Source organism: Aythya fuligula, chromosome 2 (assembly GCF_009819795.1).
Source record: "Aythya fuligula isolate bAytFul2 chromosome 2, bAytFul2.pri, whole genome shotgun sequence".
NCBI lineage: Eukaryota > Metazoa > Chordata > Aves > Anseriformes > Anatidae > Aythya > Aythya fuligula.
Window position 1 is genome coordinate 43,931,990 of NC_045560.1, and position 27,846 is coordinate 43,959,835.

General features: G+C 37.9%; 1 protein-coding gene across 1 annotated transcript in view; it reads right to left on the reverse strand.

Annotated features, from left to right (window-relative positions):
• Positions 1 to 23,724, reverse strand: part of TOPAZ1 (testis and ovary specific PAZ domain containing 1) — a 34,818-nt gene extending 11,094 nt beyond the window's left edge. Inside the window, exons 1-9 of the mRNA XM_032180692.1 lie at positions 23,154 to 23,724; positions 19,199 to 21,203; positions 10,654 to 10,766; positions 8,265 to 8,335; positions 7,602 to 7,739; positions 2,951 to 3,014; positions 1,857 to 2,008; positions 1,558 to 1,650; positions 1,193 to 1,308 (exon numbers count right to left, since the gene is read on the reverse strand). Coding sequence (XP_032036583.1) covers positions 1,193 to 1,308; positions 1,558 to 1,650; positions 1,857 to 2,008; positions 2,951 to 3,014; positions 7,602 to 7,739; positions 8,265 to 8,335; positions 10,654 to 10,766; positions 19,199 to 21,203; positions 23,154 to 23,724 — 3,323 coding nt within the window. The remainder of the gene's footprint in view (positions 1 to 1,192; positions 1,309 to 1,557; positions 1,651 to 1,856; positions 2,009 to 2,950; positions 3,015 to 7,601; positions 7,740 to 8,264; positions 8,336 to 10,653; positions 10,767 to 19,198; positions 21,204 to 23,153) is intronic.
• Positions 23,725 to 27,846: the final 4,122 nt, after the last annotated feature.

Below are 27,846 nucleotides of genomic sequence, written 5' to 3' on the forward strand. Positions count from 1 at the left end.
GACCTCACTGTACATGTGTCTGACAAAAAGGTTAAAAAAAAAAAAAAAGTTAATTACATGAATCAAAGTGTAATTCAGCTTCAAATACCTCAGAATGTAATGGTTTGTTCTGATGCTGCCACTGGAATAGTGAATCCACCTACCCAGTGTGATGCTATCATGTAGATACACTTCACCTACACATGAATGAGCTAGCACACATAGTTGAAGTGGTAAAGCTGCTCAGACTTCCCAGATACAAACTCTTTCTCAGTTTGTGCTGAAAACACAATACATACTGAGGCAACTTGGAAAGGGTCATTCCTTTGTGGAATGCGATTCCTGGTCTGAAAAGTGAAATCACCTCTAACACAGGTGGTAAACTGCACGTATAAAACACTCAAATCCATAGTTGAAAGGTATTGTATGGGAAAAGTATGAAAAGCAGCAAACAATTTCTGGAGTGCTTTTCCTTGAAACAGTGATGGCTTGGTTTTACAAAGTAGATGCCTGCTGCATGTTTGGTTTCCCTTAAGAATCAAACCTTCCTTTATGAACCACAAATTTAGTTTCTCAACTTGTGCGTGCATGTATGATGCAGAAAATTTAAACAAAAAAAAGTCGGGCAAGAGATGGGGAACATCAACAGTTTTGGAAGAGGTTTGGGCTCTGATTTCACATTTTGTCCAGCATAAACTAGTGGTACTAAAAAAAAAATCAAATCACCCTCCTTGACACTTGTCTTGTGGAGGCACATATGTTTAAGATGCACAGTAAATGAAACTAGAAGACTACTTCAGATTATAACTAACAATTTTACTGCCTACATGATTTTTATTGCAGAAGTGCTGCTTGCTTATGCTGGCCTAAAATATGCATTAAATAATTACATTTCTAATTTGACTGCACTTGTACAAATTTCTCCAAATAGTTGGGAACAGCAACCCATCAAACTGTACTATGACAATATTCAAAAGGCTAATCAGAATGGCAGCCTGAACCTAAGGTTTAAGTAATGATCCTTGATCTTTGAAGCATGGCAAATTGACAGCATTTGAAAATACAATTAGACACAATATGGTTGTATTTTCCTCCAAACTCCTAAATTTATACTTTCTAGTCACCTTTTACGTTTTTACATAAATTTATGAAATAGAACCTGAAAAAGGAACTAGACAGATATAATTATAGAAATAGCTTCTTAAAGGCATACCTGGATTTTATATTCAAAACAACATTTATTTCCTGGCTGGAAACTTGCAGTTGTTGAAGGAGTTTAGTAATGTAATTAAAATGTTCAAACTCAAGAAACATACCAGCGTCAATGAGCTGTAATATCAAACAGGGGGAAGAAAAGTAAGCATGCAAGAATTGTCATCGTGTATATCCACAGGCAAGCATCAGTGAAATACACGTCACATCGAATCTCAGTCAAAAACCCATATCAAATATTCAGCTAGCCACAATTTAACTTTTACAAAATACCATTGAAAAAATATTTAAGAACTACCTTGCATTTTAAAACAGGCAAGCTATTTTCAGAAATTCCTTTAAATAGTAGTACAATCAAACTCATACCTTACGAAAGGTACTGATTAATGTAGGCACAGCATTTCTTATATTCAAAGAAGCCACGTGCTCGAAAACTTTCAGCAGAACATCCACAGCCGGCTATAATTTAGACAAAAAAAGCACAATTAGTTTTATGACTTTGTTCAACTAGAAAGGTTTGAGTTTTTAAAATAGGAGCTTACATTTTTTTTTCTGCAAGAATTAAGTACCGAAGTAAAAACAAACTTATTACTACAAATGGTATTGCCCCCCAAAACTGAGAAACTATGGATCAAAAATGTTCAAAATATTTCAAGGTGACCTACCAGTGTATTAATCTGTACAGCTACCCGCAGTATCTGAAACACTTCTTGCAACAAACAGTTCTTGAGCAAACAAATGAGAAGATCGTTCAGCACTTGAAAAGCAAAATCTTCACCAGGAGTAACTTCTCTGTAATACCTGACAAATATTTGGACTGAAAAAGCAATTAAAATAATTTCACTTTGGGGGCATTGATGCTTTCTAGACAGGTTATTACCTTAAATTTTAAAAGCAGTGTAACAACTCTTAATTATCCAGAATATTATGGGACTAGGATATGGGGAAAAATAGGTAAAAGGAAAGTTTGAATGCAACGTTAACGTTACTAAACCAAGACTGACTGTTCTGAAATACCTCATATCATTGAGCTGAGCTGAAGGTTTCAGGAAAGCTTGGCTAGTTTAGTGCAGCACAAGAATGCACAAAAAACAGGTTAGATGTGGTAGCACATGTGTTACCTGCATTTCAGTACTCAGTATTTAAGTAAGGCAACATTATTACACAGGGTGCAACAGGATCCCCTGTTCATACTGTACTACATCCTAGTAAGCTTTCAAAAACGTAGGTAAAAAGAGAATGACTGTCCAGACTAAAATTTAGCCCTTTATGACTCAACTCATAGGCTCCCATGGATTTATATCAACTCTGGTCTCTAAAATGTGTTCATTTTAATTGTCTGCATATATAGCAGTGTGAAAGGACTAAATTAAAGCTGTTTGGATGCTGTAACAGCACTTCCTTTAAAGAGCTTAATTCTAAAGTTTTTGGATATGTAGTATTTAGTCAGTATTCAGTAATCAGTATTTAGTTCAAAACTGCCTTAACAAAATCTTGGTCCTGTTAAACCTTTCCTCTTGCCCCAATATCTATTCTAAAGTCTAGATCATTTTCTAGGGAAGTAAGATTTTTAACAACCTCCTGAGATAACTGACTATCTAAACACACATCCTCAATGGGAAACTGATATATGAAAAGCACATGGATTCCTACTAAATAAGAACTTTATTCATTGTTGGAAGTCATCTATTTTTCTCCAAAGTCTACTTGTTTTAAATAAGCTAAATATCAGATATAGATAAAAAGATACTTATCATACCTGCACGTTTTAGAAGACCTGATTCGTTGATACTAATGTATGTCTTAAGTATTGCAATGCAAATCTAGAGAAAGAGAAAAAAAAAAGTAAAACATTACCTCAGTTTATGCCAAACAAACTACCCACAAACATGAGTTGTATAAGGAAACAATCTTTACATTGCTTCTATTTGACCCATACGTACCAACATAAGCTATAAGAAGGTAATTGGGTCTGAAGGCAAAGGCAGCATCAAAGGACAGTAAATCAAATAGAAAATAACATACATGAAATGTTTGGGAGAGGAGCTGCTGGAATCACAGCTGTATGCACATGTGTGTACATTTGTAGCAAATGAAAAAAGGATTTTGAAAATACTTGGAATTAGCAAAAGTGTGGCACACTAAACAAACAGAACAGCAAAGAGGTGAAAGGGAAAACATGATAAAAATTACACAAATGCACCAAGTAGTAAGTCATAAAATCATCGAGAACTGAAGTTGCTAACACTAAGACAAAAATGTTTCAGCAATCAATGTCTTAAGCTGCTTTAAAAATACATTCACCTCAGCTTTGTGATACACATTCTGCTATAGCTCTGCAGATGAAAAGTAAAAACTACGCAGATTAAATCTTAAAATTCCAAGTTAGGAAAAAAAAGAACAACACATAAACAAGAACCTTTCGCATCCCCTTTGTCACTTCTGAAAAATTTACAGTCTCTCTGCAAAACGATTTAAAATGGGTCTTACATCTAATACTATTTTGTGAAATAACAAACAATGAAGGGACACAATCCCCCCCCGACCGTAGATGTGTTATTGCAGAATTGAATTGGGTTTATTTTTAAATGAAACTTCAAGATTAGACAGGATCCACTCATTGAGTCTGTTACAGTGAATGAATTACCATGAAAGCACTGGCTTGTGGCCAAGACATCTTTCTTTAAAGACTATTAACCTTTTCAGATCCCCAAGGCAAACAACACTAAAATTGTACATTTAAATACACTGATTATAAAGGTTATTATTTTTATTTCCAAACAGCATCACACTGTTGTTGAACTGTGGCCTAAGCCACCCCTTGTGGAAAATCACGTCGAATGTTTGATCTTTGCTATGTGTGTGCTGTCACTCTTGCAAGGGGTTAACTCTTTTAATCCAAATCCAAAATCCCAGGTGGCTGAGGGCATTTCCAAAACAAACTTTAGCACATGCTTACAGTATGTAAATTAGTTTGCTTTCTTTAGGAATCTGTTTTCCTCCTCCTTTGGACTGACTGCCAAAAAAAGCCAAGATTGCATCTGGAGCTCTGACTGTTCCAACTATTAGTGAAATTGCTTGGAAAATCCAGTTGTAGTAGGATTTAATCATGGGACGTGTTACACTACATGCATAAAAGGAGTGAACTGTGTGCTTCAGTTACAGCTTCTAGGAGGCTTCAGTTGATTTAATTGTTTAAATTTAAAGTTAAAACTGAATCTATAAACCACGTAAACTGTGAGAATCTCTAACCTTTGAGTTAATCGTAATAGATTTCAAATGAAGGTGCATGAAACTAGGAAGAGACAAAAACACACTAAAAAAAAGCAGCACAGATCACACTGTTCTGTCACCCACCAGCTGATTCCAGAAATCACTTGGTATGACAATTTAATAAGAAATGTAACAAAATGGCCACTTATATTCTAAAAGCAGCTGGCTGCCCAGTCAAACAGTTTTACTATAGTAACACAGAGGTGCTTAAATTACAAGAACAATCACCAAAATTCATGAAATCTTTCAGCATCTCTCCGTGTGCGCTCTGATGTTTATTAAGAGGGAAAACTTCATGCTGCAGCCCTTTATGCAGTGAGATCAAAACCAGGATCGTTTTTACAAGAGGTTCTTTTCTCACAGGATACTAGCACCTGTAAGATGCACATTTCATACTACATGTGGCTGAAGCTGACCACCACAAAATTATCTGTTGTCCTCTGTATCTTGGTGACACAAATCCTCGGTCACCACAGGGGACTAAAAGATACATACAGCAAAAAATCTCAACTGTCAAATTAAGGTATCTCATCAGGATGTGATATGCATCTGTTGTCCTTGGAGGCAAATGCTTAATCCCTTTTTTGCAACCAAAGGCAATAAAATTTAAGAAGGAAGTTCAAGCTACTAGGAAAATAAGTTGAAAAGAAGGATGCTGGGAACATTTTCTCCTCCAAATAACATAGCTTTTTTTTTGTCTTTCAGTAAGTGGTAACAGAGAACATATCTATACTGCAGAACAAGACACCTGATACAAGAGGAGATACTTCCATGTACTAAGAAGTCATTATTTTAATCAACTGGTTTTGCATTTCTGCATAAAAACCACCCCTAACTGATGACAATACTGCCACTCCAATCACACCAAACCAGCACTATCGACTAACTATTTTTGCCATTCTAATTTAAATGTCAAAAGCATTCCTTTTTACTAACAAAATTTTAAATTGGAGTGAGATGCTCTTGGACAAACACAGAACCTTTTATTTTTTTTATTTTGAAGACAGCAACCCCATTTAGCTTTCTGAAAATGCCTGCAACTCCTGATGCTGTTAGAGCTGCAGAGACACTGATGGTCCAGAGAGACGTATGAAAACCTCAGCAAAAGAATATCATCATTCAGTGCCGAACGATGCTCCAAAACCCTTTAGATTTATCAGACATCTGAATCAATAAATTATTTAGTTTTGTATGACCTTTTAAATATTAAGTGATTGGGATTTTTCAGCCTTATTTCCTGTAACTGCTGAATGGACAGGATGAGCCAAGCTGTAAACTCTCTGATAGACAGCTATTCTTGGAAGGCTAACTGATGTCTAAACCTAGTTAAAACCATGACCTTATCTCTGGGGAGTATTAAAACAGTCTTAATAGTCTTGTTTACTTTGCCTAATATAAAAGAGATTTCACTGTGTGAAACTACAGTCAACTTTCTTTAAATAAATAAAACTGGTAACTTGCAGAAGGTGCTGAGCACAAGACTATGCTGATTTTCAAAACAAACAATGTTTTCATGAATTAGATCACTGCTTTGCTGTGTGACTAATCACAACTGTGAAGAGTATTAAATCGCAGTGGGTTAGGCCATCAGGCATCAACACGTTACCTGATGAAAATGAAGGAAGCTCCATTTTGCAGAAAGATAATTCTCTTCAAAAATTCTGCTAACAATCATCATTGGAAACTTAATACTGAACAAGTGGACTGCTGGTCTGCTTAACAGTTCCTGAAGAGATTTATTTTTGCCCTAAAACTGAGCAGATGACTTCTTTGTTGCTGCTGTACCTGTCTTCCATTTATGTACTTTGGTGCCACCATGAGGTGTACAGCCTATTATCATTCTACAATGTTCAAAAAAAAAAAAAAAAAAAAAAAAGCAAAAACAAAACAAAATGAAAATATGCTTCCAGACTACCACCAAAGTTAGGCTACGTTAGGTGGGCAGAACTGTACTTGTGCTGGGGTGCTACACCATAAATAAAATCATATGGAAAGGATTTTAATAGCTTAGCACAAAAATTATCGTTTTGCAATGTATATAGGTAAAAAGAAGCTTTACAAACCATGGTAATTCACACAAACTAGCTGGAAATCACTGATATTCACTACAGCCTGCCAAAAACATTTCACAACTGAGGCAAAAGGAAAACATACCATAAAGAATTATTTTCAAATGATCTTAGTATTTTTAAGCTGTCATATAAACTTTCAAAGAGGTTGCAGAACATCAGAAAAAAAGGCAGCTTTTTTCAAAACATAAAAAGGAAGGAAACAACATCAAGAAAACACCAAATTACAGGGACTTATTTTTAAAGTTCTGACACAGTACATTTATTTATTAATTTAATATTTTTAATATTATTTGCCTCTATCAGGTTTGATTAAAAACACACATCAAATTATTTTTACATGCTTATTTTGTAATTTCTTACTTAAGGTAAAAAACACTAATGATAAAATTCTAACTCGTAACAAATTATCTTGTATGACCTGATGAGGACAAGTTTAGGCATTTGTCTTTGTTGTTTTAATGTTTTATTTCCTACTAAGTGACTTACATAACCGCCAAAGTCTCAGCTAATGCCAAAATCTTATTACATGACAGCACAATGAGCTTGCCTTGCACAGTTCTTGGAAGTAGAATTTTTTTGTTAGGGGGTTTGAAAACACATTTACTTTGCTCGCCACCAGCAAAGTAATATTGCCTGCAAATACGGGAATTTCTGCTCCATTGGAGGAGATCACAGCATCTTTAAATAGACATGCACCTGTTCCACAAAACTTGCAGAAAGTTATATATCATATATGGCTTCTGAGTTTAAGAACTTATACAAAGTTTGTGTTTGCTTACGGGGCTCTGATGCTTGGCATGGAAATGTCTCAGAACCTTCCCATTCTACCAGTCCTCATTGGTATGGCCTAATTCTTGCTCTTTTGTTGATGTCTGCACTCAAAAAGTCTGCAAGTTCACAATTCTAGCATATTTTTAAATGAACTTCAAAAGATGAACATCTTTTGATCCATCAATCTTTGACATTTACTCTCTCTCAATATATAAATGAACACAGGAGATGTTGTTTGGCTTAAAAAAGTGTTCACATTTACAATCTGCTTCTTTCTTCAATAAATCTCTTTACCTTTTCATGTCTTTGTTCAGGAACGTGCCGAAACCAACATTTTGCCCTTTCACAGCCACGCAAACTCATGAAATAATATCTGCAATATTTACGGGGCAAATCAATCATCTCCAGGATCTGCTGGACTGAATGAGAAGCCTAGAAATAAAATTAAAACAAGCAGAAAGAAACCAACAAATATTTTTGAAAGCATGCGTTTGTTTGTTTGTTTTTGTTTTTGTTTTGTTTAAAGAATTTCAAAATATCAAAGTATTAGAAGAAGAAAGATGAAAAACTACTGCACTGCATGGCTCTGGATAACAAGATGATAATTCTGGGCGGGTCAGATTCCTTTACCCTTTTCAGTGCCCAGCATAATGGATAATGCAGTTTCTCCTAAACATACAAAACTTTGTCTGCTTTTCACTTCTACAAAAACAGTAAAACAAAAAGCATTTTTCATTTTTGTTTAAGCTGGAAACAGAAATCAGCAGATCTCTAGTGTGAACAAATCACTGGTTTTGCTCTCAGAAATTGTATTTACTCATTTTTAACGTTTTTAGAGGAGTAGAAACATATCTAACAGGTTTGTAATTTCTTACTGGACCTGTGGAGAATTGTCTCGATATCCCTAATAAATTTAGTGCCGAAGTATCTGAAATCACTACAGATTCTGCAACTCACTTTTGCATTTCTGTCTGTCATCCATGGCTCAGAATCTCCATTGTTTTGCAATGGCAGTGAAAGGTCTTTTCCTGAAAATGTACAATCTAAAAATTAGGATGAAGACAATAAATGGATCATGTAATAAAGTGAACCATACTGAAACCATTCTCATTTATCTTATTTTTCCTTATATTTAGAAATCTGTCAAGTCATGGCAATGATTAATGAAAATTTGATTAATACAATTTAAAACCAGTAATGGAACTTGTACTTTTCTTAGTTATCCTAAAACTGAGACTTTAACCAAACTTCAAGAGTAAGGACCTAATTGCAAACATTCACAATTAAACTTCACAACGTTATGCAAAGTTTCTTATCTAACTTACAGAGATGAGAAAAGAAATGGAATGAAAATATCCAGAAGTTTTAATTTTAAAAGGAAAAAAAAAAAAGACTTTACCAGTAATCTTTGCACTGCCACATCACTAACAAAAAGTTTAAACTATCTTTCTGAAATGAAATAAAACCTTTCATAAGTTGTATGTTTCAAGCAGTGCAATATCAAGCTCAAGCCCAATGGAAGTTATTGGTTTCTTAAACATGAAACTTGGGTTTAGATCTTTAATTACTGCCGATAATGGAGATTTCTTTTTCTGAAGAATGAATAATGTTAATAGAGGATAAGAGTTCAATTTCTTAAACTTCACATATAAAGAGAAGTAAAAGCTTTTGAATGCCTTGCTTTCTACGGTGCCCATCTGGCATCTTGAAAGAACTGGGTATTCAAAAGGCAGGGTGCTTAGTGCTTTCTGAAAAACTACAGTTTAAATAAAGAATATCCAATAAAGAGGCACGTTCTAGTAGAGATTTGCACTAGGCTCTTCATTGGTATGTCATTCTAAGCAGATAGGGCCATCACAGGATGGGAAGTAGAAATGGATCAATTAAACATGCAAATGTTAAGTACTGTCATGGCTGCACGATTCTGTGCAGAGATGATGGGGAATTCAGTAAATTTAGGAAGGGACAGATTTAGTGACAGAAACAAGACTGAGAAAACAGCCAGCAGCTGCAGAAAAATGCCACGGTGAACTTCAGCTCAGAAGTCTTTCCTCTAGATTCTTGCTGTCCCCACAGCCTAGAGTTTCTGGCCAGGTCCTTTCAACAACAGTTTGTACTCTCCCTGCTACCGTATGCCAAGTTCATAGGGGAGCAGGCACTAGGAAGTGAAACAGCTTGATCCTGCCTGCACTTTTCTGGGGGAGAAAAGGGCTGTTTTACTCTTTCCCAGCACAGAAGCTCTTGCTTTGGTAACCATTTCAACTGATACCAAGGAAGGTTTACAAGAACTCTTCAGAATATGAGTACACTTTTAAGGCCAAAAACATGAGCAATTTTAAACCACTGTAGTCTGGAGACATATTTCACAGCTGCTTTTATAGCATTTATGTTTCTTGCACTTCCTAAACATACTGTTAAGTGATGTGATGATAAAATTGTTCTACAAACTCTGACTGGCAGTGTAATCTGAAATTAAGCAAGAACGTCTGCCACTGATCTCAATTCAGAAAATCCGCATTTATAAACATCCACATTAACCAATCATTCTAAAAACATCAATTCCCAAAACAGCTGTTGCAAAGGAACAGAATGCCTATCTATCCATAAGTAATCAAGTCCTGGTTTTTCTCTATCTCGTCTGCCAAATAAAACTATGCATTTATGTAAGGCTAAACATCAGAGTTCTCATGTGCAGGGAAAAAGATACAGAAACTATGAGTATGGTTCCATTACATTATGATTTCTCCGGTAGCAGAAACCCTTCAGCGGTACCTGTCCCAGTTGTGAAATATACCAGGTCAAAATGAGGTGCTGCTTATTAAATCTAGATCATTTCCTTGATGCACTTTAGCAAATGCTTCAGAAACGTTTGAGTTGGCATACACAAGAAATTTCTGATCTTCGGCAAGGTGGGCAAATTCCTTTGCCAAGCATTGCTGACAGATAACAATCAATCAAGAAAACCTGTTGTCACATTCTCCGACCACAAATAAAGAAAAATAAATTATTTGCTAAAAACACAAGCTGTCAAAATACTAAGAATACAGACATTATTGTACCAGTAAAGTATTTGAGAACTATAAATAACAAGATAAAATGACTGATATTTCATCCAACCTAATAGGAATCTGCTAAAAAATCCAAAACAAGAATCAAGAAAACAAACCTAAACAAACAAAACCCTAACCTTTTACATGAGCGTGTTTATTTTTGCTTCCATGTATAAAAATAAAACAAATTTCGGCCAATGACTTCTGAAATTGGAGAAAATCCTTATGACTTTATAGGCAGATAACACGACTACAAAAATTAATTCTGGAGGGTTCACTAATACAGCATACGATACCATTCTTCCTGGGTTTCAGCACTGTACTTTCATTGAGGACATCTATTTTCGGGTCATCCAATGGAGATCTTGAGAGCAGCTCACAGTTCATAAGGTCTGTGTATTTACAGTCACTGTTAAGTGTTAAAAAACAAACGTTTGGTTAGCCAAATTAAACACGCGCTTCTCTCATATATTAAACACCTATAAAGACGGATTAAGTATTTAAAAGATGAGAATTTCTGCAAAAATTAAAGCAACGCTTAAAAACTCACTGTATATTTAAATGGCTAGCAGTCCCAACAACTTTATTAAGGGGGTATTATATTAAATCCCCTTTTACCAGATCTTCCCTTCAGTTAAGAATCTAGGTTCAGCATGAACAACATTTCAGCACACTTGCTGTTTGGAGAAAGCAATAGTCTTGCTATCCCCTATGAGAGGCATGTTCTAGCTATTTATTACTTCTTATAGCAAGGATAATACAAACCTTTTTGAAACTTCACACTGTTTTTAATACAGTCTGAAGCAAAAGTGTTAATGCAGAGAAGAATAAATTCCATAGAATAAGACCAAATTCATTAATATCAATCTTCACTTTTATTCCAGTCAATATATTGCATTAGTCCTCAGAGGAAAAAAAAAATATAAAAAAATCTGTGGATCTCATCGCCCAGAATTTTCAAGTTATCATGTAAAAAATTTTTTATGCTTCTTCACCACACCAGCCTCAGATGTGTTACAACAGGATTTTCATAGCAGCCTACCTTCAGGATAACAATCTCAGATTGCTTTTTAATCTAGACGTCAAACTGCACAATTCAGTCAAGAACGCTGAACTATGTAGCTGAACAATCAAATTCTTTTTTTAACTGACATCATCACTAGAGGCAGAATTTGCTAAAAAGGGACAGTAACCGTGTCTTCTCCTAGGTGAAACTTTGCAATACTGACATTTTTGAGTAAGACTAGAGAAGAGTTTTGCTCCAAATGAAGGATTGGAGTAAGCACAGAGTGCTGTGTTGCAACTAAGGAAGTTTATCTCAGCTCTACTGCTCTGTTAAGGAAAGAGATGGATTAATGTGCTACAACTTGCACAAATATTTTTATCCAGCATAATCTATTTTTTTTCTGTAGCATAAAGAGCCATTTATGGCATATAGTAAATCTAAAATATTTTAACAGGAGGAAGAGCTTGAAGCTTCTAGCCGATAAAAGAAAAGACGTAATATTCTGGGTATAATGTACTTCTGGTACACTTCGAGTCTGTCACAGGAATGTGACTGGTACTGGAAAAAAACAGTTCTTCTATGCCAGCTAAACTTTCTTGACTATTGTGAAAATGACTCTGAATGTCTGTGAATCACTTTCTCTCTTATTTACCTGAGTATTCCATGAGTTCGGTTTATTTTTTCTACAAAGTTGTCTTCTGCTTCATTTTTGGGCTGATGTTGAATGGAAGCATATGACTTTGACGCTTCAAGTTGTAAGTACAATAAACAAAGTAAGCACAGCTTGAAGCCAGCGTAGCAGTTGAGCACATGCTTAACTCCACCTGCCATGTTTTTAAGCGCCTTTTTTCACTGCTGCTCAAATATTTGTCCGTCTAAATTTGAGTGAAATCTTTAAATGGTCTCATGAATTTATAAAGTCCCAAGAGGCAGAAAAGAAAGCTGAGAGTTTCTTTTATGTTCTAGTAAATGCTATTGTGGCTGGAAATCTATCTTGCATTGTATTTATATAGAGATGCCAACACAGGTGAGACACTGGCACAAAGTGGCTATATTTAGTCACAAGTCAGAAGACAAAATACCAACTGTTGTCTGTTAGGCTACTGCTGTAATATGGCTGTAATATTCTTGTACATAGCACTACGAATTATGCTATTTGACACTTTTTTTTTAATGTCATAGTAGAAAAAAAAAAGAATTAAAATGCCAGTGGTGTTTTGGCAAAAACATCACCTTTCATTTGCAAAGTGACTGGGTTACGTGAAGGTTACCTGAAGGACACAGTATATTTACCTTTTTTCTGCTTCACCTTTTTCCTCTGGTTTAAGAGCAGCCACTCCATCTTCAAACCTGAACTGTGAAGATATTTAAAATGTACTTTATGGCTTAACTTTGGTTAAGATTGAGGTTTGGGTGAGATTAGCTGGAGATATTTATTGTTGTCCAACACGGCACAGAAGAGCACACATATTAGGACACTGATTTTATAAAGCCACAACACCATGAAGTAGCCCATCTGGGGATTGGCCTGGCAATACTGCAGCAAGTACTGCTCCTCCAGCAACCTACACAATTTGACAGACCCTTTCATCCTCTCTAACACACTAGGGACAAAAGAGTGCTGTTCACTTTATGAATCATGTGCTAGGAGCACCAATTCCACTGCTGAAGGAAATGCTTCAATTCTGCTTTTAAAAATCGTTTTTGCCAGGGAAACCCATTCCTTACTGTTCGATTACCTCGTAATTGCACTTACCAATTTTTAGCCATCTGAACTTAGTAGTTTAACTTACCCTGTTAAAATCATTATCCACTCCAGATGTAATGGAAAACAGTAGGCACTATCAGCACCTACATCTGAGTGGCAGTGAAATACAAATTCCAATCCATTATCAAATAGCATAAAACTTCAGCAACTCTTAAAATACCTAGACTTATTATCTTGAGGAAGGAGGTGAGAGAGCATAAAGGTCAAATAAAGTCGCTGAGCATGAAAATTGCTTAACATTCCCTCAGAACTGCAAGGAAATCAGTATGGTACTGTCGTGGCACTTCTGCCCAAGTAATCAGTCACACAATGCTTCTCCTTAGAGGCAGGATGGCTGTGCAGCTCCCCAGGGTTCAAACGCCATCCTTTCCTTTTGAGGCTGTGCGGTGAGAAATACTTGACACCTGCTTTTACTAAGTATGTTATCTAAAAACATTACATATGCACAGTGGTGCTCGCATGTGTCCATTGAAACAGTATTTTTCATACAACCGGTAAACCAGAATTACCTTAACAACTGAGATGACAGCATCTTGTTTCACTTCAAATTTGAAGATAAATTATTGATGTCATGTTAAAAACAAAAAAAAAAAACGAGTTCCATCAAGCAAAACTTAAAATGTCAACAGCATGCAGTAATTGTAAAACTCCTGATGTAATATCTCTTAAATTCAGGAATTTAAAAATTAGCAATGAAAACTATCCAAATACATGGATTACCATTTCTTAAACTGCTCAGTGACAGAAAGAATGATTTCTCGGTACCTTTTCATTAATTTCAAAACTCTTTAGAAATCCATCTTGCTTTCTCAGTTGCCCATCTTCAAAAGAGCCCTCTGTAACACCTCGCAAAGGACTGTTTCTACTGGATGAATTATGGGTTTTAATATCTGTAGCTGAAAACGTACAAACACATTACTTTATATTTCCCATACTACAAGACAACAAAACTTTTATTTCCTAGATATTACAAAGACTTACAACCTATGACATTTAAGAACTTGTAGGACTTCCGAAATGCAGAATTTACATGTAAAATTATTTCACTTTAAAGCACAAACCCTTTCAAGTAAACATTAAACTGAATCTGCAATTAAAATTCCAACCAAGCTGTATGTTCTGCAGTAGTCCCTGTAGAACAGTGTAACAGGTTTATTTATATCACATTGAATTCAATATTTTAAAAATAAATTCAGTTAGGATTTATTATTAAAACACAGCCGAAGATATGTATGTTAATTTGCTATTCAAATAAAGACTTAAGTCTCTGCTGGAGAAGAGGCGAAGTTTATCATAATGACATGATGGAACTCAGCAGTAAATACAGACAGCTCTGAAAAAAATCAAATTCCTGTGATACAGTGAACTTGATAAGAATTCAGTGCAAGGGAATTTCAGCACCTTTTGTAAGTGCCACAGGAAATGAAGAGGCCACCTCACTGCAGCTCTCTGAAGCGGTTCTTTAAGCACAATAAAAGGAAAGAAATTCACTATTTCATCGTGTGACAGAATCACCGGTGTCTTTATCATCATCAGGTCATTTATCTTTTTAAAAGGTTATAGTCAAGAGTCATCACGGACAGATCAACACGCATGTGCTAAGTTAAGTGCGTGACTGGATCCCAAGTTACTCAGGCCTGTGAAGAACGAGCTGCTTAAACCTTTTTCTTTATTCTAAGCCCCACAAGAAGACCCAAAGACTTCGAATTCCGTTAGAATATGCTGTAAAACAACAAACAGATTATTCAAAGTAGAAGTTACCAAAGAGTACAGGACTGGCTTCCAGGTTTTCCAGACATGTCAGTACTGCAGGTGCCATGCTCTATCATCTGGCCCTTTCTCTTTACATAACAAGAGGCTTAGCTGTACACTTGCTCCCTCCTGCACCTCAGCAGTCTTGGTATCTGAACTCTTACACCCCCATTAACTACTATTTTGCCTTGTAATCATTGAAGCTTGAAACCTTTTCTCCCACAAATGCTCACTATTCCCATAGGGAAATTCAATCCTTTTTCTCCAAGACGCTACTTCTGCCCAAACCACTCACTCTTCCTACACGAACGTTAACACGTTAATATAAAAACACTCAATGTCTTACTATTGTCTCATCAACGAATAGAGTTCCTTTCCCGAAGTGCCAGAGATGTCAAAAGACAGAAAAGAAAAAAAGGACAGAAAAAAGAAAAAGACAGAAAAAAGACAGTACTATCAACAGACAAGAACTACAGGGAAAGACATGTTCCCTGTAAAAGGTTTGTACCATCTCAAAAGACATGCACTTTACATAATTAGGAAATAAATCACTGTTACAGTAAAACATTATTACTGACAAGTTCTCATTTTATGTGGAAAGCACAAATCCCAGATTTTCCCACTGAACATCTTTGTGGTTCCTTCCTAAGACGCTTACCTTTTATTGCCAAATCCTGTGAATTTCCAGCATGATTCAACATCCCAGATTCCTTTACGGTAAGGTCTCTGTTTTGAACAAAAAGTACATTTAAGATCTCCATCTTGCAAAAAGAGAATTCATCTAACCAGCTGTGTAAAATTAAAGTTCTCAGTAATACTTTTAGCTACAGACAGAATCCTTACTTCCAATACGCTACCCTCATTAGAGTGTTCTTAAATCTCTTTTGACTATGTGTCCATTCCTACAGACATACACCTAGACGTGTTAAGTAAAAACATTTCTAAATCCAAATTTTCTAGTAAAAGCCCATCATCTCATTTCCCCTTTGCTTAAAGCAGGGAAAAAGGGAATCTTCTCTATACAGCAACTTATGGAAATACTGGGCTAATAAACCAATTTGTAAGTATCTATAAAATGTGATTTATAGCAATTTCACATTCAAGACACTTTTCATAACGATGAATCCCAAAGACAATAAGAAAAAGGTTCACAGAAAGTTACTTAGTTCACCTATTTAAAGCTAAGTTAGAAAAATATTGTGTATTTCTCCTTAAAAAGCGCAGAAGGTAAAAATAAATTAAAAATCATATACAGAATAAATAAAACAACAAAGTCGTCATCGCAGATTTTGGAAGCTTATACCCGGTGAATGAGACCAAGTGTAACAGCAACAAGCTACCCAGAAAAATGGAACAATGGGAATTTGCAAGAACCTAATGGAAACGAAAGCTTCCCAGCATGTGTTAACTTTGAACTACCCGATATGCAGGCACAGGCACCTATGCAGGTCTACAAGAAATACCACAAAACAGAGTTTAATCAAGTTAGAGCAAGTCTGCAGAGATAAGATGGATTTTTACTAGAAGCTCTCGGCAGGCTTATTTCATCTCTTTCCCACATGACCATACATTTCTATGAAATGAAGAGCTTGAGTGATTTTGCCTACAATTGACTTTTTTTTGTTGTTGTAAAATCGCAGTGCAGACTTTTCCAGAAAGCTGTCATCTTCATACAGTTTTTTTTTTTAAATGGAAAATATATAACATCATCAAGAGACTGCAATCTTCACGTTCAGGTCAAATGCCATTTCCAAATCCTTACCAGATTCTGCTGTGTAGGCTGAAATATTTATGAGAACCACTTTTCAAGTTCTTGCAAAGAAGGTGCCTCAAACATCTACAGAAAGCTACGTTTATTACAACACTTGGCTTCTGCTCACCAGCCTGACAAATCTAGGAGCACTGACAGAACCTGCAGAAGTCAATGCATGTTTGAGTTCAGAAATGGAAACAGACTGATCACGTCAGAATTTTTTTGAGTAGTGAATGCAGGATGCTCTTGTATGCTGTTGATGATCAAGTTTAAACAAACCTCTCTTTACAGAACATGTTACGTGAACCAGAGTGCTGTTCAGTTTGCTATTTCACATTTGAAAAGGGAATAAAGTTTATAGATCTTATTTGAAAGGAAAAAAATAAAATGCATGAGTGTCTTCAGGACAAGAATGGCTGCTGATGCTCTTTCAAAGATAGCCACCAAATCTTCTGGCTCTGAGCTGCTAGATCTCAGATTTTTGTGTTTGGAGGAAGAGCACAAGTTAATGCACCAATGGCGTCCTTTCCAGTTGCAATTTTAATATTATTAAACTCCTAAGTAACACTCAGCATGATTTGAAAAGCTTTAACAAACTAGCTATGTGCTTTCAGAATAATTTGCTGCTAGCAGACATCCAGCTCTCCCTGTTCTGTATCAACAACAGAGAGAAACACCATCATACAAAAATTAATCTACCGAAGTCCATCCCCATGCACGCACGCAGTGAAACAATTTTAGCAAAGATCCAGATCCTTTCTCTTATCATCTGCCCATCATCAGTCTGAAGGGAAATCAGAGCAATGTTCTGATATAGGTAGAGAAAAGTCAGCAACAGCCACCACCTGCAGGCATCAAGTTCTAGTTAAAAGCATTTCGATTATATTTTTCTAGAGTGTAATGGTTAGTATTAACCAAACACGAAGCAAAACATGCATATACTAGAATTTACACGAGCTCGAGATGGCTGACAACAGTGCAGTTCTGACTCACTGCTCTATGCGGACAGATGGAAGCAGCTTTCCAAACTGATGTTGCTGCAAAGCAAAATCGAGTATGCATAAAATAAAAAGCCAAACAATTAAATATATACAATACCAGGATATTTCTAAGGAGAGACCATGAACAAAAACAGCATTTTGTTTTAAAATATGTAGTACAGTATAAACAGAACTCAAGGTCAGTCTTCATCTAATGGTTTAATAATGTTACTCCAACTCAATGTCATTACTAAGTAAGGGGAGTATTTATCCTCCCTGTGAACTAATTACAAGACCCAACAGACCTTCAGATAGTACTGTACAAATAGCAAACTTCGCACTCACATGTTGGTTACAGTAGTAAAGGGCTCAGAAGGTCTTTGTTCTTCAGGTTTTGTTTTGTTTTGTTTTAGTAAAAAGTATTATTCTATTTTTTTTTTTTTAAATATATTCTCATGTCTAAAACCCGCTTAGCACATTGAAGAAGATTCCCTTCCACTTTCGCACAAGTTTAATGAAAGGGAAGGATAAAGAAGGGAATAAAAAAAAAGGGAAGAAGGGAAGGATAAAGAAGGGAAGGATAAAGGGAAGCAAAGAGTCAAAAAATGAATGTTGTTGTAAGATGGTGCAACTTTGAAAATAATAATAATAATTTTTTTTAATAAAGGTAACATAAAACAACCCATAAGGTGCCAAGGAAGAAAATCAAACACCATCCAATTAAAAACAACAACAACAAACTTATCTTCAGAAGAAACAAAATCTCATACAATTGCCTTCTAAACTTTGGTTTTCTAAGATAAAAAATTCAAACTCAAAAGTCATTTATCAAACAGAGTTATCAGAGCCTCGAGAAAAGAAAATGGACTGGTGAGTAGACGAATTCATCTATTCCACAAGAGAATACTGCTTGTTTTATAAAAGCTTGTGGCTACTTTAAAGTGACTTTTATTATCACCTCAAAACCCAGAAAAAAAAATAAATGCCTGATAATGTATACTAGGCTTCTGCTGAATGAAGATGCAGGCTTATAAACATCCCAAACGTGTTAGCCAAATTACAGATCTGAAGACTATTCACATGTCCAGGGGTAGAAGAGAAGTGGGGAAGGAGAAAGACAATGGAGGGCTGCTGCAGAGACAGCCACTAACTCAAACACAGACAGCAAAAGTATAAGCTACACCTGGAAAGCAAGGAGTATTTGTAAGTATCGTACCACTTTACACTAAAAAACTGCCCTCAAAGGGATACTGCTTAAGCCAGATAATTAAAAATACTGTTATTTACTAAGAATATTACTCTTAATAATTAGCTTTCCTTATACTTTTGTATTTCACATCATTGAGACAAATTCTTGAGGACTAGGTTTTCCTTCCATTCAGGGTTTATCCTTGTTCTTACAAGGAAACCAGAGCACAGTTTATCTGCACTCAGAACCCTACCATACCTCAAACTTCTAACCCTAAAGCCAGCCCAAACATTAGCCGAATTCTCTAAGGAAACCTACAACTGCAACCAAAGTATACTGATAGGAGATCAAAGTAATTGGGATTACTGTCATCAAAAAGAATGATAAGCGTACCTAAAATTAGCATTTACTGAACCTCTATTTTCTGAAATCACAGCACACTCAGGCTTAAGATTCTGCTTCTCTTCTTTAATGAAGATGCTACCACAGGATGCCTTCGCGGGCCAATTGTCACAGGCTGTGAGTGCAAGCTCTTCTTCCTCACTGGCTCCAAAAAGATCAGGGTCGTCCTGAATCACATCAATGACAAGAACATCTTCTTTGTAAGCTTCCAGAACATCTGGAAAAAAATCACTTTTGGGCTGTGAATGATTCACTCCTGATTTGTCACCATCACGTATTTCTAAGGCAGCAGGAAGGTCAACTGCATTCCCTGAATGCTCTGGAAAATTCGGCTTCCACCCACAGTCAGTAGCACTGAAGCCACATGGAGATGACTCCTGCTGCCTCTCAGGAGCAGGACACGGGTATGAGGAGGCGTGTTCAGGGAGCGGGGGCATCTCCTTTGAAAGGGTTTCAGAGCCATCGTGATGCAAGTCCTTCCTGTTGACCTTACCAGCATTTTTCTTCATGGAAGCTGTAGATGTAGCATCACTAACCACAGGAAGGGACTGCTGCTCAGGATTTACCGAAGTCTCCTCATCTGTTTTCTGCCTTTGTGAACCACTAGCGCTGTCAAGGAGCTCTAGTGGGCTACAGGCTTTTCTTCCTGATGAACTGACACATTCCCATTTCCTGGATTCAGGTTTGTTTCTGCGTAAGGGAATTTTGAAATTTGTCAGGTTTCTGGTGTTCAATGCTTTCACTAGTTTTACGTCAGGAAGCGCCTGGTTCACAACCGGTGCCTTAGGGCTGAAGTTTATTCTGCTTTTGTTACTTCTAGATGGATTATTCTGGACTGTCACACACGGGCTTCTCTTTGTTACAGCTCCTTTGTTTTTATTTTTTGGTTTTGCTGGAAAATTTAAGGTCGCTTTAACTTCTTGCATATCATCAGGGTTAAAAGCCAGAGCACTTCTAACCGTATCAACTGGTGATTCCACATTTTCATTGCTCATTCCACAACTCTCATCGATATCCATAGAAGAGGATTCTGGGGTTTCAACCGAAGTCGGGCATTTGGCATTTAGGTCTACTGCTTCATCTGCACATTCCTTAACTTCTGCCAGTGATGTACACAAATCCAACTGCCTCGAATTTTCTGTCACGGCACTGTTTCCTACAGCTTTGACGCTGCTTGGATCAGAGGATCCCTCAAAGACTGGACTTAGAAGTCTGTTTCCTTCTGAGATGGACCAGTGATTTTTGGGAACCCATTCAGAAGTCCTTGCGCAAGATTCACGAGGCCAAACATTTTTACCAGTCATAGGCAGTGTTCTTTGACAGGTAAACTGACGCAGTTTCTTATTAGCTTTATTCACTTTTCCATCTGTCATGCTTTTGAGACAATTAGAAACACCAGGGGCTTGAGTTAGTGCCCTCAGACTACCTGAAGTAGCAGAGTGCTGCTGTGCTGCCTCACAGCTTGAAGCTTCTCCTTTTGCTACTACAGAGAGCCTGGATGTCTTCTTCAAGCCACCTTCAAATGCAAGTGATTTGGTACAGTTCTTGCTCTGTACTGACGCCTCTTGTGCTTCACGAGTATTGTTTCCTGTATGAAGATCTGCTGTACAATCCCACGAATCTGACAGAGTCATTTCTTTATGGTTTTGTCCTAAGACAGCAGAGGAGCCTGACGTGGCAACGTCTGCCTTTAATTCACACTTGGTGCATTCATCAGGCATATTTGTGAAAACATTCTGCACGGCTGACATCTCACTGATTTTCATCTTTTTTGCACGCTTTCTACCAACATTCATTTTTTTTTCACTCAAAAACTTACTGCCTCGGCTCTGACGGCATGGAAGATGCCCTTCTTTATGTTGAGGTTTTACTTCTTCATTCAACAACGAACTACTTTTTATGGGTGAGCTTTCTTTTTGCATTGTGTTAGTGCTGCGATTCACTTCACTCTGTTCTACTGTACTGTCACGACAAGCAGCTTTTCTCTTACGCTGGGCTAAATGGAAGAATCTACTTAAATCAAAAGTGCTGACAGTTCCACCAAGAAAAGATTTTACAAATGTATTGATGTAACTACAAGCCTCTAATCTCACAACTGGATTCTTTCTTGTTATGCAGAGCAAGCTGTTGCAATGCTTTCGGGTGTTTCTGCAATGGTCAGCAACACGTTCTGCAGATTTATTTATCACTTTTTCTGCTGCAGTTACACTCGATATGCACGCGATATGATCAATTCTGGCTTTCCTTTTTTTAAGCTGTGTAACAGACCTTTTTGCTTCAGGATGACAAAGAAAACTCTTGTTTTGAGTCCCACCTAAAGCAACAGCTGCAGGAGATTCAGAGTAGCGAGGTTCCTTCTCATTGGGATCTTCTGACTTAGTTAGATTTGCCTTACAACTCTTCACAGCCTGTGTACCTGAGTCTTGCTCATTTTTTTTCCATTTTTTCTTGGCTGCTTAAAAACAAAGTAGTCTCATTAAAGAATACACTAAGGGAAAAAAACACCCTAATGCGTTATTTTATAAAGAGGACAAAAACATTCAAGGCTAGCAAAGCACATGACACTGTATAAGCCTTAACATTTATTACAATTCACCGAATATTATTTTTTCATTTTTAATGAGCACTATTAGCAGACGTGAGAGTACCAAATTGTCTGGTCTTCAGAAAATGTATATAAAAAAAAAGGAACAGAACCTGAAGATGTCACAGGGTTATTGGAAGTTGTGTATTTAAAACAGGCAGAAACCAATTAGAGCAAGTTTGGCAAGGAAACACCGAGGTTATTTGCACCATCAGCCTTAAGAACTTCTGTTTACATAGTACATTCTCCATAATAGGAAAGCTTGTTTATAACAATGCAATAATTTATTTCTGATATATTGTCCAATTAAATCCTGGAAAATTCCAAGACTTGCATTTTTCTAAAATGCTACTTTTTATTTGAGAGCACACACAGATTATGTAAACTGTACATGTGAACATTTCATATGGAGAATGAACTTGAGAAAGTACTGGTAAAATTTGGTTTTATAAGACCTCAGTTTTCAAAGTCAAACATAATTTTAGTATCTCAAATTTTTCAGGAATTGTTATCTAGATGAAATATTCATTAATAACCTGCAGCAAGTATTTGTCATTTAAATATACTCATTTTGGAAGTAAAAAGAATGCCTTACAGACAACTGCATTGAAGATAATGAGAATTCTTTAAAAATCCTCCTTCAAAATTGTTCATTTGATACAATATTCTCTTCATACACCAAAATGAAATCTTTGTTTCGGCATCTTTTAGGACTTTGCAGAGAACAGTGACTAAAAAAGCAGAAAGTTCTGACAACAAAACCCAGCATTACACACAGGCAAGCACTAATGACTGCATGATACACATTTGAAAATAATCAAATAATATAAAATTGCAGAATTCACTATCTTTTATTTTAGCTTTGCTGAAACTACTGCCTCTTCCTGCTTGTGCCTTACCTTCTACATGTAAACACGTACACTATGTTGGAGGAGAAAACAAATAAAATAAATTCTTACTCAGGGCCTGCTGCTGATACCCCTTCTCTCTTCCTCTTCTGCCCCCAACCAGTTTATGTGGTCTCCTCTCCTTTGTGCTACAGAACTGCTTTTCTACTTCAACAAAAGCCTCTCCTCTTCCTAAAAATTTCTTCCAAGACTGGTATTCATAGTTCTGTAAAGTCCCTAGCCCAAGAAGCAGCGAGGTAAGAGCCAAGTTACCAGCCACATGCTGACGGCCACGTTGAGATAGGCCACAGACCACCCCTTCCTGCCTGCAGGACATTGCCCCACACATACACTTACCCACAGGAAAAAAAAATAAATAAATCTGATTTTTCACTTTCTAACGAGGTCTTAGTGCCGCACCATGCCCTCGTCCTGGAAGCCCAGATTCTCCACCTATATTTCCACAAATGCTTACCACTTTCCCCCAGGCTATCTGCTCCTTTCTGAGCGTCTGAGCTCTGCTGCTGCTCTATCATGCAACGCTTGTGCAGCTTTCCTCTGGCTGTTGGCTGTTCTTGACCACTTACACCCTGTACATGCAGCGAGTCCCTCTTCTTCAGACTCACAGCCCTCTTCTTGGACTCCAGACACTTTGTATGGAGTTCTACCAAGGCAGATCCACCTCTCTTTCTTGGTTCTTGTAGTTTTGATTTCCCCAAAGATGTACTGCTTTTCTTTCTCAAGCATTTATTTCCTTGTTCCTTGGGCTTTTCTGAACCTTTTAAAGAACACCGATTCATCTTCCCTGGGTTATCTACCACTTCCCAAGGTTGTGGTTCAGACAAGGACGATTCCTCGTTCCCCAAACTCTTTTTAAGATCTGGGATTTGCAGTTTCAGTATCATTAAGGAGCCAATGCCTTTAATTCCAGTACTACATGCGCTGTTCCTAGGCTGCAGCACCTCTGCTTCTGGCAAACAGGGGATAATACTCTCTGTGCTGTCAAGCTCCTCCTCCGAGGTTGGGATCTGCAATTTCAGTTCCATATAGGAACGTTTGCATTTTTTTCCTGGGCTCCTCAAACCCTCTGAGAAACCTGAGAGGTTCAGCCCTTCTGGGCTACCGGTCTCTGCTGGGACTTTCTTCTGCAGGGTAATTTGTGAGAGAAATGGCTGTTGACCCCGTCCTGTCCTTCTGCTTCCAGTCTTTTCCCAGCAGGTTCCTGCCACCTGATTTTCGCATACGGCTGTGTGGGGTACCTGCACGGTGACACCCTTCTCGCTTGGCGATGCCACCCTGCACTGGATCCCCTGCTTTTTCTTACCAGGGAGTCTCTGGCAGCTCTCGACTTGCTCCTTCTGCATGGGCAACAGAAGAGCACGCCGCTCAGGGCAAACTCCATCCAGCATAGCAGGGTGTGCAGATGATGGTGAGGATTGCTCAGCTCCTCTCTTTAGTGCCAGGCGAGAGCTCTTCTTGCCTACCAACACCTCCCTGGGCTCACCCCCTACCCCTGCACCCACAGCGCTCAGCCTGGCGGCCACCCTCTGTGCCACCTCGCCACCAGCCACCACCTTCCCCGACCTTAACTGCGGCATGGCAGCACCCTGGAGAAGCCACCACAGAGCCCACAGCCCCCACTCACCTGCACACCCCTACCCTCACGCCGGCCACCCCGGCCCCGCGGGCGGCCACCCCCTCTTCCCGCCTCAGCCCTCACCTCAGCGGGGCGACACCGCCGCCACCCCCCGGCCCCGGCAGCACCGGGAGGGGGATGGAGGCAGCGGCCCCGCACCTCCCCGCCTCACGCCCCCCGCCGCCCCGTGTCCCTCGCCCCGCTCGCAGGGCACCGCCACGGCCCTCGATGCCTCCCCGGCAGCAGCCGCCGCCGAGCCCCCGAGGGAGGCTCCGCAGCCAGGGACGGGGACGGGGGCGGGCTGGGTGGCGGCCACGCCGCTAAGCTTCGCCCCGCTCCCCCGGCTGGAGGTGCCGAGGGGTCGTGGTGGCGTTGCCAAATGGCGGCAGGGGTCTTGCTCCAGCGGGCCTGAGTCACGTAGCCCGAAAAAAAAGCAAACACCAACCCCCTAACCTCACAGAAAACCACATACATTGCCCGCACAAACAACGCCCCCCCATACCCCACCCCGCCCTTCCCTCCCCAAACCACATTGCCCAGCCCTTTATTATTATTGATAGTATTTTATTATTATTATTTTTTTAGGTCTTTCGTCCACCAGAATAAGCCCTGCAGTTCTTCAAAGTCCCTCCAAAACCGCGAGGAAACGTGCTTGTGTCCGTACCAGCACCTTACATAAGCTTTGTATTTAAAATACGGCATTTTCTGAGGAGATACTGAAGTCAGAACAAAATAGTCCAAACACTCTGTAGCCAGAAAACTGCAAAAATTGACATTTGTATTTGAAAATACAGTAGTATTTGCAAATGCAGTAGTAGTTCCAATACAAATGCAGGCCACCCAAGCTTAAAGAGCATTCACTGTGTGTGAACATGAACACATAGAAACGAGTTTACAAAAACAACGTTGTACAAAGATCAAATCTTTGTGTGGTAAATGCTATGAAAACCATAAATGCTGTGGAAATCATAAATGCTGAAACTTAAGTTATTACCAGCAAAGTGTTACTTTAACAGCAGCAATGCTGTCAGCATCATGGCAGGTGTTCATTAATGGCCTCCTCCTTGGGTACAGCCATTTTCCACTCAAAGCAAATGGAGGCAGTCACCTTGACTTAGCTCTCCTTCATGTGAGACCTGGGACCAGAAATAAAGCTTTTTGCGTCTTTCCTTTCCAGAAGTAGAGTGCCGTGGGTGCGAAAGAGGAGCTGAAATTAATAAAGGCATCTTTGGATTTCTAACCAGCTGGCATTGGCCCACTGTGCGACTCTTGCTAAACCACTCATTTTACCTTTCAATCTCCATCTACAGGTAGAGATAACACATCACTATCCTAATAAAGTCAGGAACACTCTTTTATGTTTTATTTTTGAGGGAGAGAGGGGGCAAACCTCTCAATTAGTGAAAAAAAATACAAGGCAGGCTTGAAAACTTCTTAGGTTACGCACATGTTCAAGCACAAAAAAGTCAGTGAGTGGCCAACTAAAACTTATCAAAGCAGAAAATACAGGGGTTTTTAGTCACTTTTTACCTCAGCTCAGTATAGTGCTTCGTGTCCTCGGGACAGAAAAGACCTGATAAAGGGGAGCCAACTGTACGGCACTTGCCATCCTCAATGTGCTGCGGGGTTCCTGTTACATGAAACTGTTCGGCTCTGGCAAAATCTAACCTTCTCTGGTTCAGATGTGTGTAACACAGTCTTTTAAGTTTGGTAGCAAGCCAAGAAAGGAAAAAAAAAAAAAAAAAAAAAAAGCCAAAAAGCAGTATTAAAGGAAAGCTGGAAGAACGGCATTTGATTTAGCTTATTGCTCTCTGGTATCATTTTCAAGATTTAGTATCTAGTCAGTTATTTACAATAATAAGAATTTTAGTCAGACCAGATTTTTATGAAATGGATAAAAACTGTACTTGAAATGAATACTAATTAAATACATTCTTCATGCAAGTCCTTTGAAAAAAGAGCTAGAGCCTCAGAAAGGACATTTTGAAGCAGCTGCGGATTATGTTAAAAAACAGACTGCATTCAGTTAAAAATATTGCTAAGAAGAGGTAGTGTAAACATTATCTTACAAAGCAGAGCAATTTAACCTTCTTTTAAAAAATGCTTGAAATAAGAGGCAGAGATTTAATACACAGACGTATTATTTAAGGAAATTCCATGTCAAGCGTTTATTAAAACTGCAGGTTATTAAAGTGTAAGTAACTTAAAAAATCAAATAAACAGCTTTAGGGGAAACATGAATTATTGTCACATTCCAACAACATCTGAATTAGTAATACTACAAGCAGATGTTTAAACTTTATTGTAAAATTCTGTCTTGTTTGGAAAAAAAAAAAAAAAAAAAGATAAATGCCTGTTTCTCCTGAGTATTGTAAATTGTGTACCTCAACACAATATCTAAGCTTTAGACTTAATTCAGCTTTTGCTGATCTGTTTCTTTGTTTCACTGGTTTCTTCTTCATGCTAGACACTTAAACAGTCACAGAAATACTAGGTACCCAGTGTATGAAAGTAAAAAGGGAATCCTGGTGCCTAAAAACATTTTTTTTCCCCTCAGAATAACCAGTATGTTCAAAGATAACTGGCAATTTCCAAGAAGGAAAATGCAATTTATGTGACTACATTTATGTAAAGTCCATTACATTTTTCTTTCTTTCTTCTCCCAGAGGAGCAAGTGTTTGCTCTTAGCCTCCCAACCAACTTCATTTTCAATACCAGTGTGGATTCTGTAGCTGCAGATCTAACACTGATACGTTTGACCAATCTTCCAAAAGTTTTTGAAGGGCTGATATTTAGAAACCCGTAAATAACAGCTGCATAGGTGAGCAAATCCTACACAATTTTCACTGGGCTGTATTTTGGACATTGCTAATATGCTCACCTAGCAACAAGAATTAAGTCTTCTTTTTGAGCTAGGGAACTGGAAACAATTAACTTGAAAATTAATTGTCTTTTTGTATTTTTTGGTGAGGTAATGTGAAAAATGTCCCCCAGGACTTCTTCCTTTTGCATCCTTTCCTTACATCTTCATGGTTGGTTGAGGAATAGATTTGTTATCTCTAGCAAACCTTAGCATAAAGATTTTGTCTGTGCTGTAATAGTTGAGATTGAGCTCTGAAGAATGTTCATAGTCTGTTACATTCTTAAAATATGCCAAATTAAAACAACTAAAACCAAATAGGGAAGGGTTTTAGTCCAACATGTCCGCGAAAATGTATTTCTACAGCCTGGAGGGTTATTTAACAGTTCTGATGTATTGGTTTTGTGAAGTTAGCACCCAAAGATACATGTATTACCATAGATATGATTTTTAAGTAACTTCTTTTGCCCCCCTGCCTTCTATTCAAATATATGGCTGGTTTGGAAATAGGTTTATTGCTAGCCTGTTGAACTCAGGAGTTTTGTCTCATATTATGCATATTATTTGTCTCACAATATGCGTATTTCCCTCTAAAAATGCCTTTGCTTTCCATTCACCTTTGACATGAGTTGTAATGAGAATCGTGCTACCTTGCCTCATTATGCAGAGGTA